At 49.6% G+C, this 15,894-nt stretch overlaps 7 protein-coding genes across 7 annotated transcripts; 4 read left to right on the forward strand and 3 right to left on the reverse strand.

The window, feature by feature from the left end:
• Positions 1–493: 493 nt before the first annotated feature.
• HOO65_050670 (uncharacterized protein) lies at positions 494–1,634 on the forward strand (the record flags this gene model as incomplete). Its single annotated transcript, XM_071003450.1, has 2 exons — positions 494–1,504; positions 1,614–1,634. The coding sequence occupies 2 exons, from the start codon at positions 494–496 to the stop codon at positions 1,632–1,634; spliced, it is 1,032 nt and encodes a 343-aa protein (XP_070858729.1).
• Positions 1,635–1,773: 139 nt separating this feature from the next.
• Positions 1,774–3,268, reverse strand: HOO65_050671 (putative phosphomevalonate kinase; the record flags this gene model as incomplete). The annotated part of the gene is made up of 2 exons (XM_071003353.1): positions 1,774–2,845; positions 3,009–3,268. The coding sequence occupies 2 exons, from the start codon at positions 3,266–3,268 to the stop codon at positions 1,774–1,776; spliced, it is 1,332 nt and encodes a 443-aa protein (XP_070858730.1).
• A 917-nt stretch (positions 3,269–4,185) lies between these two features.
• On the forward strand, positions 4,186–5,516 carry HOO65_050672 (uncharacterized protein; the record flags this gene model as incomplete). The annotated part of the gene is made up of 3 exons (XM_071003394.1): positions 4,186–4,385; positions 4,448–4,814; positions 4,905–5,516. The coding sequence occupies 3 exons, from the start codon at positions 4,186–4,188 to the stop codon at positions 5,514–5,516; spliced, it is 1,179 nt and encodes a 392-aa protein (XP_070858731.1).
• A 465-nt stretch (positions 5,517–5,981) lies between these two features.
• Positions 5,982–7,635, forward strand: HOO65_050673 (nonsense-mediated mRNA decay protein 3; the record flags this gene model as incomplete). Its single annotated transcript, XM_071003321.1, has 2 exons — positions 5,982–6,040; positions 6,162–7,635. 2 exons carry the CDS (start codon positions 5,982–5,984, stop codon positions 7,633–7,635), a joined length of 1,533 nt encoding a protein of 510 aa, XP_070858732.1.
• A 2,300-nt stretch (positions 7,636–9,935) lies between these two features.
• On the reverse strand, positions 9,936–10,967 carry HOO65_050674 (Pre-rRNA-processing protein ESF2; the record flags this gene model as incomplete). Its single annotated transcript, XM_071000984.1, has 1 exon — positions 9,936–10,967. One exon carries the CDS (start codon positions 10,965–10,967, stop codon positions 9,936–9,938), a length of 1,032 nt encoding a protein of 343 aa, XP_070858733.1.
• Positions 10,968–11,716: 749 nt separating this feature from the next.
• Positions 11,717–13,468, reverse strand: HOO65_050675 (KsdD-like steroid dehydrogenase; the record flags this gene model as incomplete). The annotated part of the gene is made up of 1 exon (XM_071000985.1): positions 11,717–13,468. The coding sequence occupies one exon, from the start codon at positions 13,466–13,468 to the stop codon at positions 11,717–11,719; it is 1,752 nt and encodes a 583-aa protein (XP_070858734.1).
• A 1,064-nt stretch (positions 13,469–14,532) lies between these two features.
• HOO65_050676 (Pantoate-beta-alanine ligase) lies at positions 14,533–15,783 on the forward strand (the record flags this gene model as incomplete). Its single annotated transcript, XM_071000986.1, has 1 exon — positions 14,533–15,783. The coding sequence occupies one exon, from the start codon at positions 14,533–14,535 to the stop codon at positions 15,781–15,783; it is 1,251 nt and encodes a 416-aa protein (XP_070858735.1).
• Positions 15,784–15,894: the final 111 nt, after the last annotated feature.

Consider the following 15,894-nt stretch of genomic DNA (forward strand, 5'->3'; position numbering starts at 1 on the left):
CTTTGGCGCTTTAGGCTATAGTGCACGAGGTTTGACCGCATTTAATGTTAGTTTCCGTACGCATTCAAAAAAAGCATTTTTCCTTCTGTTATGAAACTTACCCAGTTGACTCTAGGCCACCAACTGCGATTGGGTTTTTACCGTTATTTCCCCACTTTTCCCTACTGCTTTCGGTGACGTCATTGATGCGTTGGATAAAGCCATGCCGTGATGAAAAATAGAAAACTGGTCTGGGCTTCAAGCTATAACAAAGACGTCTTAAGTACTCGTTAATCCTGGCGAAACCAGCTATAGTGTCTTTACGTACGAAACAAAAGCGACTCAAGTCAGGTAACCAGAAAAAAAAGTCCGCGCTTTTTTGGGCGTTGCCATGTTTTTCTCTTTGCGCCCCAACGGGGTCAGTCCACCTTGATTGTCTTCGTCTCTCTGCCTCTGCTCTGCACAGCTTGCCAAGATAGCTTTCCTACCAATTACTTCCACAAATTCTCCCGTCATGCGGCCTTCACGATCATCCTTCGCCACGCGCCGCTCGAATACCGCGCCGGCTTTACATACTTCTATGCCTATGCCTATGCCTCTAACTATACCCATGCCGATGACACCCGTGAGCACCACGCAAAGCGCCTCGGCCGAGCCTGTTATAGCGAGCAATTCGTTGTGGATGTCTGGCACTGCCCTAGTCAACCACCGCGGTGACGAGCGCTTTCACCTACGCACCACTACACATCACGGCCGGAGCTACATTGCCATAGCACTGCCTAACGAAAATCCCTTGTTGCGAATTAGCCCGCTCGTCCCCGTGAGTTTGACTCCCTGCTCATCCACTGCCAGTACCTCCTCGGCCATCGCTGCCGTACGACTTGAGAAAGCTATGCTTGCTGATACACAAGCGCGACCCGCACCTAACTTTATACGCGCTATGCGCAATGGGGCGCGCAACCATCTATCTAATGGGCGCGATCGACAGTCGTCAAGCTCACACGTCAGTGACAGGGAATTCATAGCCCCTGCTTTCACACCTGTGACTACCCGTGCTGCCAGTTCTGATAGTCATTTCAGTATCGCTAGTGTGGCAGCGGCTGCGACTGTAAAGCCCGGGGTTTCTGTTGCTGCACTAGCAAAGTTGTTTATTACCAAGCGTTCGCGGTCGAATACTTCCAACTCTGGTCGTTTGGGGCTGAGTCTAGGTTTAGGCTTGGGCCTAAGTAGAGCTAAGCAGTCCTGTCTTGCCATCTGGGAGTTCCTCCCCACACTTACTAGTATCAAAGGTTGTGATGCTCCAATATGGCGATTCAAGGCAGTGGCTCAGAATAGTCACGAGACAACGTGGTACCGGGCACCTGCAGAGGACGATGAGGCTGAGTTCCAGCTTATTGCCTTTGAAGACGTGTCATGTGGATGCCCACGGCTAATTGTGCATGTTGCTATGGAGGAATCTGCGTATCACCATTTGCTTGGTTTGTGGTTGACTCGTTTGTTAGATGAAGCTAAGTGCAAAGCTACCGTGAGTCACGTGACGCGAAGTAAGTTTTTACCCCGAAATCATGTTAGGGTTAGTACTACATAGCTGACGCTCATCCTAGTTTTGCAGTTTATCAAATTGTCTCTACCAGGGCGACCAGGGCGTGTCTTGAAAAACGAGGATACCCGGCCCCTTGTGTCACGAGAAACATAACAGTCACATGCGTGTAATGTGCCGTATCTTAATACTTTCATTGAATGATGCATAGTTCTACCACTGTAACCAGCGCCCGGCTAGCTCTTAGGGAGCCCTTAGATCCACTCCTCAAACTTGGCAAGCGGTTCCAGCTTGATACCATCAGACTCAGCCTCGACTTTCAACAACCTTATCGTGTTGGTATTTCCCTCATTTGTCGTGTTGGTATTTGCCTCATTCCACGTTTTTTCAAAGGTTTCCAGCGGTCCCATAGCGGTTTTATCGGCTAGGACAGAAATGGCATCAGAGCCTCCAGCGCCAGGCACGACAGCACCGTAAACGCCTTTTACTTCGGAGATGGCATCGAGTAGCTTCGTCTGAGACTCGGGCTCGATAGGCATCCCTGTCTGCTTAGTCATTTCACGGATGTTAACGCGGATTCCTTCGATAATGGGCTTGAACTTGGCCTTGTTGCCCGACAGGCAGACAGCTGCCAACCGCTCGTTCTGAATATACAGCTTGTCCCATAGGGCCTTGGAGCCAGAGGGATCTTCAGCACGCCACTTCAGAACCCCCTTGACCATGCTGACGGTCGAAGTGCCGCAAGCGACATCAAACATGGCCAGGACCGTGTCTATAGGCAGTGAGACGTCGGTCTTGATGTTGGCATCCCATTGGCTTGTGATAAGAGTCTTGAGTTTAGAAGCAAAACCAGCACCACCCAGCTCGGGGATGTTTTCTGGGCCCAGGGTTGACGGTGAGAAGCGGCGGTACTTGCAGGAACCAAAGACGGCGGCCGCCACGTCAAAGCCAGAGCCAACTTTCCCCTGAGCGGCACAGTGGCTAGCCTGGGCCAGGTTGTGTAGAATCAACCTCTCCTTGGCACTCTCCAGCTTAAAACCCAGATAATACGCTAGAATAGCACCTGTGAGAGATGTTACCAAGGCAGCAGAAGACCCTAGGCCGGTTTTTTTGGCTTCGCTTATGAGGGTGCCAAAGTAGGGGAACTCGCGCTTAGCTTCCTCATCAGACAGATCCTGGGTAGAATAGTAGTTTTTGTCAGCCAAAATCTTAAGCTTGGCAGCGCCGATACTGTGCTTAGAAGCCTCAGGGCTCATAGCATGGACGAAAGTCAGGGCATAGCCTAGAGCAGTCTCAACAAAAGGATTACGAGAGACCTTGACGCCACTATAAACAAGGCGTTATTAGCATGCGTACTTGCGTATTTAGAGCCGTAGTGACATCATTCCATCAGATGTTTATCATCGGCCTAGTCTCTCCTTTGCAATGAGAGGAGCTGGCTAGAAGAAACCACCATGGGAAGCAAAGAGGAAATAGCGTAGATACTCACTCTTGTAGTTGGGTTACTACAATGCCGCCGTCGGCCGGCGCCAGATGCCAACTAAACCGCCAGATAGCGTCCACAAACTGTGGGCTCTCGACGACAATCTCTTGAGCTTGGGCGCCCTCGCTAGTCTCAAGAGGCGTCAAAATAGTGTTGATGCGGGCACTCAGCCCAAAAACAAGGCCCGAGTATTCACGGTCTAGTACAAGGTAGCCACCAGCCAGAAGAACCTTGCCGGGGGCAGAGACGGCAACGTGAGCTGTCATTTCGATCTGGGGGCGAGAGGAGAGGGGGTAGACAAGGACTTGGGGAGAGAAAGCTCGGTCTGTAAAAGGTAGAGGTAGAAAATGCGCAAGGCAGCTTGGGGGAGCTTCAGGGAAAAAAAGTGGAGATGGGATCAACAAAGGAAAGGAAAGCCTGGGTCAAACAAAAGCTAATAAGACAAGTAAAAAGATAGTCGAGGAGACAGTCAGACGAGGAATTGGAGTCAAGTCATGACGAGAGGGTATTGTGCCCTTTTTATTTTCAATTTTAGCCAAGCAACAGCTATCTTGAGCAAGGCTTATGCAGAAGTTGCTGCGAGTATTGGTGACAGGTGTGTAAGAGCGGATTTCGCACGGTGCTCTATTCACCCCTTTGAAAGCTTTCACAGTCACAGTCTTCTTTCATGGGCTTTCACAGGCGGCAATCTTACCCTGTTAGCTCGCCCATTCATTCTTTTGACTAATTTGCATACAAGTGCCACCTTCTTTGTCTAATTTGTTTTCGCTCGTAGTCTTCTCGCCATAAACGGCTACTTCAAATCTTACCTGCTATCTCTTTGGTGCTGTGTGCTTTGTAGTAGTAAGCTTATTAGCTGCAAGGAAAGAAAAAGTGCGTGAGTTGCAACAATATTCAAACATGTGATTGATAAGGCGTGTATTGGTTTCTTCAAGGCACTATGATGTACTGTATGTTTGTTTATGATGATACTGTGTGGTTGGAGTATTTAATACCCTTACCCTAAAGCTCAACGTAAGTTCTTGTAGGTTAGGGTTGTTTTGGCGCGTCAATAGCTTGAAGTGTCACGGGTCCTTTTCTGCGTCAATGGACCCGGCGATGTGTCCCTTTATTGAATTGTTTCTGGCTCAGATTCCTTTCCTTGGTCTTGCCTCTTGAAAAGCCACAGACTCTTCTATTTGAGATGCCCCGGCGTTTGCCCCCCGGATGGGATCGAAATGAAACATCAGACCTTAAGGAGAAAACAGGCCTTCCTCCGCTGTCCGACCAGGAGCCCATCAAACGACAGCACATAGCAGGAGATGGCAGCAGCAAAAATGAAGAGCAGGGGGATAAGCAGCCCCTGTCGCTAACACCGAAGATTAGCAAGAAGATTGATGAAGTGTATGTGCTACGCTGCCTTTGTCTTCGTGTACTGGCTTATTCCTAACGCACGCGCGCACTAGATACATGATCTCAGGGATCGGCAATGACGATATGTATTGCATGGTCGAGGATGAGTTATATGAGGTGGCTAAAAAGTTCACTGCCCACTTACATGAGGCTGAGTATCAGCGGCTTAAAAGCGAAGCCCAGAGTCTCGACGCCGGAGCCGGCAGGAAGATTGTACGTCCGGTTGTCAGGAGTGCGATGGATAGCACCGAACAGCGAATAGAATGTGCATCAAGACTAGAAATTCTCCGCAAAGCTACCAAAAAGAGCCACGGTAACACCGAAGCCGATGCTGATGATGATGGCATGCTAGATGCGACATTGGCAGGTTCGCCGTTGCATGAACTTATGCAGTATGGAAGCAACATGGACGGCTCGCTTGTAAATAGAAGCCTGCAGTCGAGTAAAAATTCAGTGCAACCTAGCTCTCAGCCATATTCTTATGGGAGGTTACTAAAAGTATCTCGGCAGAATACTGGCGGACTCAAAAAGGCAAACCAGCAAAGATCAGTGGGAGCTCCAAAGGATGGGCCACAGTGCAAACTACAGTCATCAAATTTGGAGAGCCTGAGAAGCAGCAACACGCCGTCATCAGACCCTGCTTCATGGCACTCTACGCCGTCTGTATCCTCGCCCCCCGAGCAGTCAAGTCTCCCATCCCCGAGATCATTTAGGCTTTCGCGGGCATCTTCAAGAAGCCGAATTGCTATTCTTTCGGAGGACGATGATGATGACGAGCTGTGCGTCTCTTCTCCATATCCATCCTCCCCTCGTCTATCGGCTCCTAGGCGCACGAAGACTGGCCCTGTGCTTTCCTCGATACTCATGACACCGACTCCGCGACGGACAGAATCTTATCCCAAAGCGAACGAACCGAGCTCTCCAATGCGTGTTACACAAAAACAAGAGCGACCGCAGTCAGTGCCAGCCACAGGTCCAACGGTCAGCCCTGACAGTGAAGATGATGACATTTTTGCAGAGCTGCGCCGTAAGCGCAAGGCTAAGACGCTGGAGCGCAAGGCCTCGAGGGTACTAGGAAATCCAAAGAGCTCTAGTGCAGAGGGGAAATTCAATGAAGCTTAGAGAACATCGCTGCGTGAAGCAAACACACAGCCAGCTCATCCTCCAGTAGGCCATTTGTTATGCTGATGTCATACCAAAATTTTGTGACCCTAACCCTACTTCTGGTGCTTAGCTACATAACTACTTGTAAAATTTCGCGGGGCAAGACAAGACCCGGATAAGAGCTTATCGCTCCTTATCAATCCCACTTTGGTAGAGGGGCAAAAATACCTGAAAAAAGATTTCGGAGACTTCATCATTTTGCATCATCAGTTAAGATACAAAGCCGAGGGTAGATTTTGTGACATTCCATGTCTACTTAAACGCTCTTCTCTGGCAGCGATTTGTGTTCATTGATAGACCTTTTGCTATCTAAAAACTATCACTAAGCAACTACAACCACACATACACACACACACACAAGCGCATATACCAAAGCCACAAGCATTTATTTCTTCAGTTTATACTTTTGCGTTCTCTACCATTATGTCTATGGATCTGGATGCCCCCGTTGCCCTTAGCGGCACTGCTGGTTCTGGCGCAACGTGAGTATTTTCTGCTTAGCCCCCTTCCCTCATCTCTTTCTTTTTGCGTTTCTTCCTTTTTCTTTCCCTTTCCCTTTCCCTCTCTTCTTTCTTGCCCATATCTAACACTATTTGTCTCTAGTATTCTTTGCTGCAACTGCGGCGCTCCCATCGACGGAACTACTTCGGCCGGTGCCCTCTGCTATGATTGTATCAAGCTCACTGTCGATATTTCGCAGGGGATTCCTCGCGAGGCTACGCTTCACTTCTGCAAAGACTGTGACAGATGGCTACTGCCACCATCAACTTGGGTTGTAGCTATGCCCGAATCGCGCGAGATGTTGGCCCTGTGCCTTAAGAAACTGCGTGGAATGACTAAAGTGCGGATTGTTGACGCCAGTTTCGTATGGACTGAGCCGCATTCGCGTCGTATTAAGATGAAGATGACGGTCCAGGATGAGGTGCAAAGTGGTGTATTGCTGCAGCAGAGCTTCGAAGTTACCTACGTGGTGCATACGCAGCAGTGCCCTGAATGTGCCAAGTCATACACGGCTAATGTGTGGCGTGCCTGTGTGCAGGTTCGCCAAAAAGTGCACCACAAGCGCACCTTTTTGTTCCTCGAGCAGCTAATTCTGAAACATAGCGCTCACCGGGACACCCTCAATATCAAGGAAGTCAAGGATGGCGTCGACTTTTTCTTCTCCAACAAGAACCAGGCTGAAAAGTTCCTAGACTTTCTCAACTCTGTCGTGCCTATCAAGACTAAGAAGTCACAGGAGCTGATTTCCCAGGACGTGCATACTTCTACCAAGTCGTACAAGTTTACCTTTTCCGTTGAGTTGGTGCCCGTGTGCAAGGATGACCTCGTGGCTCTGCCTATAAAGATGGCCAAGTCGCTAGGCAACGTCTCGCCCCTGCTGCTGTGCCACCGTATTGGCACATCTGTCTACTTGCTGGATCCTAACACTCTAGACACTGCAGATGTCAGCGGTGCTGTGTACTGGCGTGCCCCGTTTTCGCCTCTTATGGATGCTCCAGAGCTAGTTGAGTTCATTGTGATGGATCTTGAGGTGACTCCACTACGGAAAGGCCGCTGGCACCTGGCTGAGGTGACGGTCGCTCGGTCGTCGGATCTGGGTGTGAACGACAAGACGTACTTCACGCGCACACATTTGGGTGGCTTGCTGCGTGCGGGAGACTCGGTCATGGGCTACATGTTGACAGGCACTAATTTCAACAACACAGAGTTGGATGCCATTGAGAACTCAAACACCTACTCATCTACCATTCCCGATGTGGTGTTGGTCAAGAAGGTGTTCCAACGCCGCAACCGCCATCGCCGCAACTGGGAGCTCAAACGTATGAACAAGGACGAGGGCGAATTATTGCCTAAGAAGGCCGACCAGGAGCGCATGGATCGCGACTATGAAATGTTCCTGCGCGACATTGAAGAGGATGAGGAGATGCGCCAAGCCATGGCCCTCTACAAGGCTAAGAGAAAGCCAGCCATGGACGAGATGAGCATGGCTGATTCAATGGTTGAGGATGACCTGCCGGCTATTAACATGGATGAGCTGTTGGACGACTTTGATGAGCTTACGATGGAGGATGCTTGAGCTAATGAGTGAGTGAGGCGGATAAGCCAGCCTTTGGAAGAAGAGTGACAGAAAAGGAAGAAAAAAAAGGGTTATGGGGGCATATGGAAGTTTTTGGTATCTCTTTGTCTTGTGGGTGTTTATGGCTTTGGTTTTGTTCCTTTTTTTTATTTTTCGCCTTTGTTTTTCCCTGTTTTTGATCTTCAATATTTTAGGTTGTCGTTAGACCAAAGATGAGCTTGGCCTTGACAACAACGGATAACATGATAGTAACAATGATGCATAGATGATATACAATACAGACAAGATGCGAGTAAATGAACTATCGAGTAACAGTGACCCATGGTGGATTGTAGGCTTTACTCGATAATGTATGAACGTACATATATAACAAGCATCTGGTGTGAACAAACATGTAATGGTTTGAAGTCAGCTACCTCAGCACCGGTCTCGATATTAATCTCATTTGGTATCAGTGACCATCATTTCTACTCCTAATCTTTATGACGTTGGAGTCTAAGTCTCTGATACTGGTTACACAAAGGAGATCCACGTCATGCACTTCTCAGACTACATAGCGTTCCTTTCCCCTTCGACGGATCTTTTCTGGCCATCTCTGAACCTACAGTAAGAATAACTATAGTCGAACCATAAGCTATGTCGCAAAACACACTCTAAAACTAGCCTATGACAGATAGGATATGCTCAAGTCTTAAGGCTGAATCTGTGGTTGAGACTGTTCGAGCCCTACAGAATAGGTCCTACAAGAGAGAGAGAGTCCCATCTCACTATCCCAAAACTATTGCTCATTGAAGTAGCCTTGGGTAGCTCTCTTCCTTCTCCCATGTGACATAGCAAGGTTAAAACACAGTGGAAGCTTTCGCAAGAGGAAGGCTTGCATAGTGATACTGCTGTGTTCACTTGTGTCTATAGCTAATGCAGCAGACAATGGCCATCTTGGTAGAGACTAAAATAGTAATAGGGTATTATTGAAATAGCTAGAGTTAAGCTAATGGAAACACTAGTGAAGGGAAACTACCAACCCCTTCTCATTTATCCATTGCAATCAAGGAGAGAATTCAGTTTCGAACTTGACACAGCCATAAGCCACCGTGTTCTCTTTCAGCCTTTGGTGATCAACTTCACAAAGGAGTGACTGCAGCAAACGCAAAACTTGCTGCCTCAGCAGTGTGAATGGGCGTTTTGGCGATGCGTTAATTATAGGACATCGTTCGGAGTCTAGACCAACACACAAGATGACTGCTAGATTTCTTTTCGAATCTCCCGAGGGCTCTTGAGCTTCAGTGCCATAGATTGTCCATAGGGGACAACAAAAAGTGAAGACGTTTTCCCAGCTTATATCTGGTTTAGTGAGTGGAGCTGGAGTTGGAGAGACAAAGAGCACAAATTGGAGGGAAGGAATAGAGCTATTAGGAATACGAGTGTTGCTTCTAGTATTTCTCTTCACCTTATACCCTGCACTAGTGAATAGATGTTAGAGATAGGTATTAGAAGGCTTCCAGTAATCATCCGGACCTGGCCTGTGGAGGAATGGGGGTGTTTTAATGATGAACTCAAGGCTGGATCTGATAAGATTCTGCTGTTCTCTATAGTCCTGGTCAGCTTGGTGATGAAAAGTTTCTGCAGGGCCAATCCCAAAAGTCTGAGCTAGTCTGGCGAGATGCAGAAGTGCCTCAACTATGAGAGACCATCTCCATTCCATTTCTTCACGGTGGCCTAGGAGGCGATTTAGAGCATTTACACTATTCAAGGCACTCAGACTGAGAGAGGCATAAGGCAACCTGCCAGGGAAGCCATTCGCTGTCTCAGGAGCAAAGCTCTGGTAAATAACATATTTGCCATGCTCAGCAGCAAGCTGAGAGATTGTATATGTTTTCCCTGTACCTGAGGGTGTAACGATGAATGTGTAAGGCGGCAAAATTTCATGTCTTTCCAAGACGAAGCAGTGGTGGTACTTGACAAGTGTAAAATCGAATGTCTGGTCTTTAGGCTGACTTCTCCCGAGCTCTTCATCACATAAGGAAGATGTCTAGATCTCCAAGAAAGCGAGTAGCAATTGGTTTCAATTGGCTAAATTTATTGGTTTGTCTTTCTCATAGTCGTATCTTGGAGCTTAGGAAAAGTCCGTTGCATGATTATCTGCGTCGTCTGCTTATTATGCACCTTATGCGAGTGGTAAATAGATGAATAAATTAAAGAGCCCCAAAAACACCAACTCCGAGATAGACTCTTGCCTACCTTGCTTTCTTCCTTCTCTTTTTCTTCTCTCCCTTTCCCTCGCTTCCTCCCAACTCCAGTATCTAAAAGATCTTGCTTAGTGCCCGAGACACACTTGCCGGTTGTACTGCATCCACATCCCGCACCACTTTAGCTGTCTGCCTGAATGTCCGTGACTCAGTCTTCTGCGCTTTGGCACGAGGCTGCTCATCTGCAGGTTTCTTGGCTGCTCTATCCTCGTCATTGACCTCGAGACGCCTCCGCTTCTGTGCTTGCATGCCATCGAGCATCTTGGCTCTCTCGACGTTACGAACAAACTCCTTATTCTCACGTGCTGCCTTGGAAATCTCAGCCTGCATGCGGCTTGCACGTTCAGCATTCTCGCCCGCAATCTGGCCCATAAGATCGCGCCATTTGAAGCCGCGAAGATACACCAGACTCCAGACGTCATCGCGGTAATACGAGCCCTTCTTGCCTCCAATTGTGCGGGCATTAAGAAGCGCGTGGGCACGCTTCGCGTCTTTTTTGCTGACAAACTCTACCCAACCCTCGGTGAATAGCCGCTTCTTATTGCCGCCAGCACGCACCCGTCGTGCGTGTGCGGTCGGGTCTTCGGGCATGAGGAAAGTCCGGTTGATGGCGCCATATGGCTCTAGGAGTGTGCGCAGTTTATGCGGCTTCATAAACGGTGGAATGCGCGAGATGTAGAGCACACCCGACTTCTTGATGGCCTCTTCGGTGGCAATCAGGTTCTTTTTGGCAAGCTGTTTCGGGGCGGCGGGGAGCTTTTTCGTCGCGGTGGACTTTTCTTTCTCCTTGTCGGATTTGCTGTCGCTAGCGCTGCCAGCATCATCGTCTGACTCGTCATCGCCGTCATTGGCTTTTGTCTTGCTCTTTGGCTTGCCCTTGACACGAACGTCGTTTTCAGAGTCTGAGGCAGCGCCGTCAACCTCACTATCCGAAGAGGCATCCGATTCTCGCCGTCTTTTGGTCTTTAAGCTTCTGCCTTTGCGCAAGTCTTCAGTTTCAGAATCATGCGCATTGCTGTTGTTGTCGTCGTCGTCGTCGCTATTCAGGTTGTCCAGCAGCGGATTGCGCTTGTCGTCGGCCGGCATGTTTGAGGGAGTGGTCAGACTCTTGTCAAAGCAAAAGTTTCTAATTATGTGGTACAATAAACGGTAGACAAAAAAAACGCTAATAGATGACTGGGTTGGGCTTGGAGTCGATGTTGGTTTCGGCTTGATGATGGACAATTTCTGGTAGTGTAGTCAATCCAAATATTTTTGAGCGCCACAAGCTGATAAGGAATTGCGATAAGTGATAAGCTCTGATAGAGACAAGGGAAGAAAAAAGCGGGGCTACATTTTTCTGTAGCCACAGCCGTGGCGGGCTTTGTACTACACTAACGAGACAGCCTATTGTGAGTAGATGGTATGCAAATATGAAACTTTCGAAAAACTGCGTCTTGTAGCCACGGCCAACTTGCCATCTACACACGAACCAGCTCGTTGTTTTTTCGAGGTCTAGTACTAGAGCCTCTATTGTAAAAACTAGCCGCCCCATAAAGTTAACCATTAAAAAACTACACTGTATGCCCATATCGACTTAATGAAGTTGGAGAGAATCAGCCAACTAATGCCGTAGGGCTATACATTGTCGGAAAGGCCTTCTTAACGGGAATACAATTGCATATTACAAACTCTACACGCTGCTCTCTAAAATTAGAAAACTAGAATCACACGGCTTGCTAAACCCCGATATAAACAGACCAAGAAACCGATATGTCAAAAAGCCAAACATTCAACAGCCTACAACACAAGCTAAAATCTTACCGGCGCTGCTTCAAACCTCTCACTAGCTTGTCCTACAAGCTAGATGCTTCTATATCAGCACGGGGGCTCACCACGCTTCTAAATGCCTCTTCGGCCATGGCACGCCCCGCTGCACGCCCCGAGAATATACACCCGCCTAAAAACGTGCCCTCGAGGGAATTGTAGCCATGCACGCCGCCGCCGCCAAACCCGGCTGCCTCTCCAGCGGCATAGAGACCCGGGAACGTTGACCCATCGGGTTTCATGGCGTTGCTCTTAAGGTCTGTCTCGATTCCGCCCAACGTCTTGCGTGTCAGGAGATTCAGACGCACGGCAATCAACGGGCCGTACTTTTCGTCGAGGAGTCTGTGGGGCGGAGCAACACGGCTGATGCGGTCGGGCCAGTAATTGCGAGCGTTGTTGACCATCATGGCCTGTGCATCCTTAGAATAGGCATTGACGAACTGCGAATCACGAGACTCCACAGCTTCGCGAATGACAGAATATTCGAGCTGAGGACCACCAGACTGGCGCGCGATTTCATTCATACCTACTACAAGGTCCTGGAGGTTATTGCGGGCGACAAAGTCCTCGCCATGTTCTTGAAACTGGCGTACCGGGCCAGGCCCGGCACCGCCGTTAAAGAGGCGATTACGGACAAGCTGCCAGAAACTTTTGTTGGTAATATCAGGGTTTTGCTCCGAGCCTGAAAGCGCAAACTCGCGCGCAATAATGGCCTTGTCAAGAATAAACCATGAGTAGTCATACCCAGAGGTACAAATGTGCTTCAGTGTAGCCAGTGTGTCGCTTCCAGGAAACAAAAACGGAGGGAATCGCTTGCCGGTAGCATCTAGCCACAGCGAAGAAGGGGCAGGTAAAATACGAATTCCATGATCAGGCCATATGGGATCCCAATTCTTAAGACCCTCTGTATAGTGCCACATGCGATCGCGGTTGATGACGTTGGCTCCTGAGCTTTGAGCGATATCAATCATGCGGCCATCGACATGGGCAGGAACACCAACAACAAACTGGTTAGGCACTTTGGAACCCAGGCGGTCGGTGGGCCAGACTTTCTTAATAGCTTCTGGATTCCCGCCAATACCACCAGAAGATACAAGGACAGAAGAGCCGCGAATCTCGAAGCTGTCGACGACATCGCGGGATGACTTGACGCCGCGAGCGGAATTGTCTTCGGCTAAAATACTTCCTCGCACGCCAACGGCTCTGTCGTTTTCGACAATCACCGAATCAACCTGATGGCGGTGACGAAACTCAATCAGGCCCTTCTTAACGGCAGCCATGACAGGGCGGAGAAAAATACGCACTACCTCGGGACCTGTGCCCCAAGTCAAGTGGAATCTCGGGACCGAGTTTCCGTGGCCCTCAGCACTTCCTGCGCCGCGCTCAGCCCACCCGACATTAGCCATGAACTTTAAGCCTAGACCCTTGACATATGACTCCATCTCATCAGTAGCAAAGTTAACAAAAGCCTCAGCCCATTGACGCGGCCAAAAATCCTGTGGGCGGTCAAATTGCGCACTATTGAACCAGTCACGACGAGCAAGCTCGCGTGAATCTTTGATGCCCATCCATCGTTGCTCTGATGAGTTGACGCAGAAGATGCCACCAAGAGACCAAAAGGCCTGGCCGCCGATGTTGTTAGCGTTTTCCTGGTCGACGATGATGGCAGGCACATTGCGTAGGCTCAGTTCATAAGCCGCCACAAGACCAGCCAGGCCAGCACCGACGATAATGACAGGTGCGGGTTTGGGCGAGGGATGCTTTGAAGAAGATGAGGGCATGATTAGAGAGGGTGAGAGCAAGTGAAGATAGCACTGGCGCTAAGCAAGAGAAGAGGAAGTGTCCTTGCTTGTCCAGCGGTGAAGGTCCTGGTGATAGGGTTAGACTTGGATGGGAGTAAGAGGAGGTACTAGACAGAGTGAAGGGAAAAAGAGGAAAGGAAAACAAGAACAAAAAAGACGCTCAATAAAACCAGTGAGACCAAGACGGCAGTAAGGTGGCAAAGATTTTGGATTCTTGCTTGCGTCCAAGGCCGAAAAAAAGAGAAGAAAAAAAGGCGCGACCAGCCAAGAAAGAATCAAAATAAGCAAGACAAGGAATACAGCAGAAACGAAAAGAGAAATAACCAAAAATGCGAGGGAGACTCGAAGCTATGCAAACTTGTCGATGATTGTTTTTGCATGCGCGACATGCACAGAAGGCAATAGTAACCTAACCATACAAACGGCAATAGAAACATAACACTAGCAGTACCATTAGTACCATTCTCCTGTTCTTCTATTTTTTTGAAAACGAGGCCTGGAACCCCTAAAAAAGATAAAAAGACGCAACGTTAGTCGGGGGGGGGGGGATATCATGTCATGTCATGCCATACCAAAGTCGCTCGAGACATTCAAGAAACTTGAGACACTGAAAACAATCCATAGCTGCTAGAGTTACAGCAGCTAGAGCTACGACTAGAACTATGACTAAATCTGTGACTTGAGAGAGCTATAGTAGTAGAGGTAGAATTCTCGGAGATACTTGCTAGTAGCTACCCCAAAATCGCACTGAGCTAGGCCATCGGCTAGATGCTACGCTAACTACCTACGGCTAAGCAGGGGCATATTTAACCCTGCCCCGCCGAACATTAGGGTTTACAGACACTCCATTTCTTTCTTTCTTCGAAGTATCGATTTTAAGCACGCAACGTCGTAAGACAAAAAAGACCTCTACCCCTCCACATCCGGCTCTTCCAAGCGAATACAAGGTCGCATGTGGCATTGTTTTTAAGTAGGACAAGGGGACTCTCTTGTCGACTTACACTCACATCTTTCCTGTTGTGAGATCGATCAAGAAAAAAAAAATGGCCCCTGGCCCACAGGCTACTGTTGTCCGGCGTCTGTCTGCTGCTGCACTTGGAACAAACTACTGTTCTGTATCGCCCTGCTTCTCGCTACCACCCCATCACTACGGCCCTGGCTTTGCTCTTGGTTTCCGCGCCCGTGCACAGCAAGCCTTTTCGCACCCATCACTGCTGACTACCGGCCAGCGCGGCCACCGCACCGCATCCATGTCATCTACCCGAGAAGTCATCCCGTCGACCAGCATCCGCGTGCTGCGTAGCATCGATGCCATGCGCCAATGGCGCAAGCCGCAGGCTGTTGACCAGCGGCTCGTGGCATTGGTGCCAACCATGGGCGCGCTGCACGCTGGCCATGTCTCATTGATCCGGGCCGCCGCACGTGAGAACCACCACGTCGTCGTCAGCATCTACCTCAATCCTGCGCAGTTTGGTGTGCATGAAGACTTGGCCAGCTACCCGGTCACGTGGGATGCCGACGTTGCCAAGCTTGCTGCTCTCGACCGCGAGCTAGCGGATGACGGAGCTAATATGGGCCGCGTCAGTGCCGTGTTTGCGCCTTTGACGGCTGAAATGTATCCGTCCGGCTTTCCAGGCCAGGAGGTTGCTTCTAAAGGCAGCTTCGTGACTATCACGCCTGTGAGCGAATTACTGGAAGGCGCATCACGGCCAACCTTCTTCCGTGGCGTCGCGACAGTGTGCATGAAGCTATTCAATGCCGTGCAGCCTACACGCGTGTACTTTGGCCAGAAAGATGTGCAGCAGACTGTTGTTATCAAGACTATGGTCCGCGACTTTTTGATGCCCATTGAAGTGGTCATTGGCCCAACCCAGCGTGAAACCGACGGTCTGGCGCTTAGCTCGCGCAATGTCTATCTCGGTGCTCGACGCCGCACAGCTGCAACCGTGCTGAACCGCGCGTTACGGGCAGCTGAAGACCAAATCAGTCAAAACGGTGCCGTCGACCGCGCGAGTGTGCTTGCTGCTGCCATGGAGGTCATCGAGGGCATGCAGGGCCAGCAGAAAGCCCTCAAGCCCTCGGAGCGGGTGCAGTTCTCGGTAGACTACATTTCGCTCGCTGACCCGGAAACCATGCAGGAGATTGACAGAGTGGATGTGGCCAAGGGTGCGGTCCTCAGTGGTGCAATCAAGTTTCTGCCGGTTGAAAAGCCACAAGAGGGCGAGGATCTGGGACACAGCGGCGGCCCTGCAGTAAGACTGATTGACAACATCATCGTGGCGGGGCAAGAGTAAGAAAGATCGCTTGGTGGGCAGGCTTTGCCATGAGAACTGAGGATGGGCTAACGGCAAGGAGGGTGGCCTGCAGGATAGTTTGGGGAGCGATATAGGGAGTATGAATAAGGC

Source organism: Ceratocystis lukuohia (assembly GCF_044167205.1).
Source record: "Ceratocystis lukuohia strain C4212 chromosome Unknown Supercontig5_pilon, whole genome shotgun sequence".
Lineage (NCBI taxonomy): Eukaryota > Fungi > Ascomycota > Sordariomycetes > Microascales > Ceratocystidaceae > Ceratocystis > Ceratocystis lukuohia.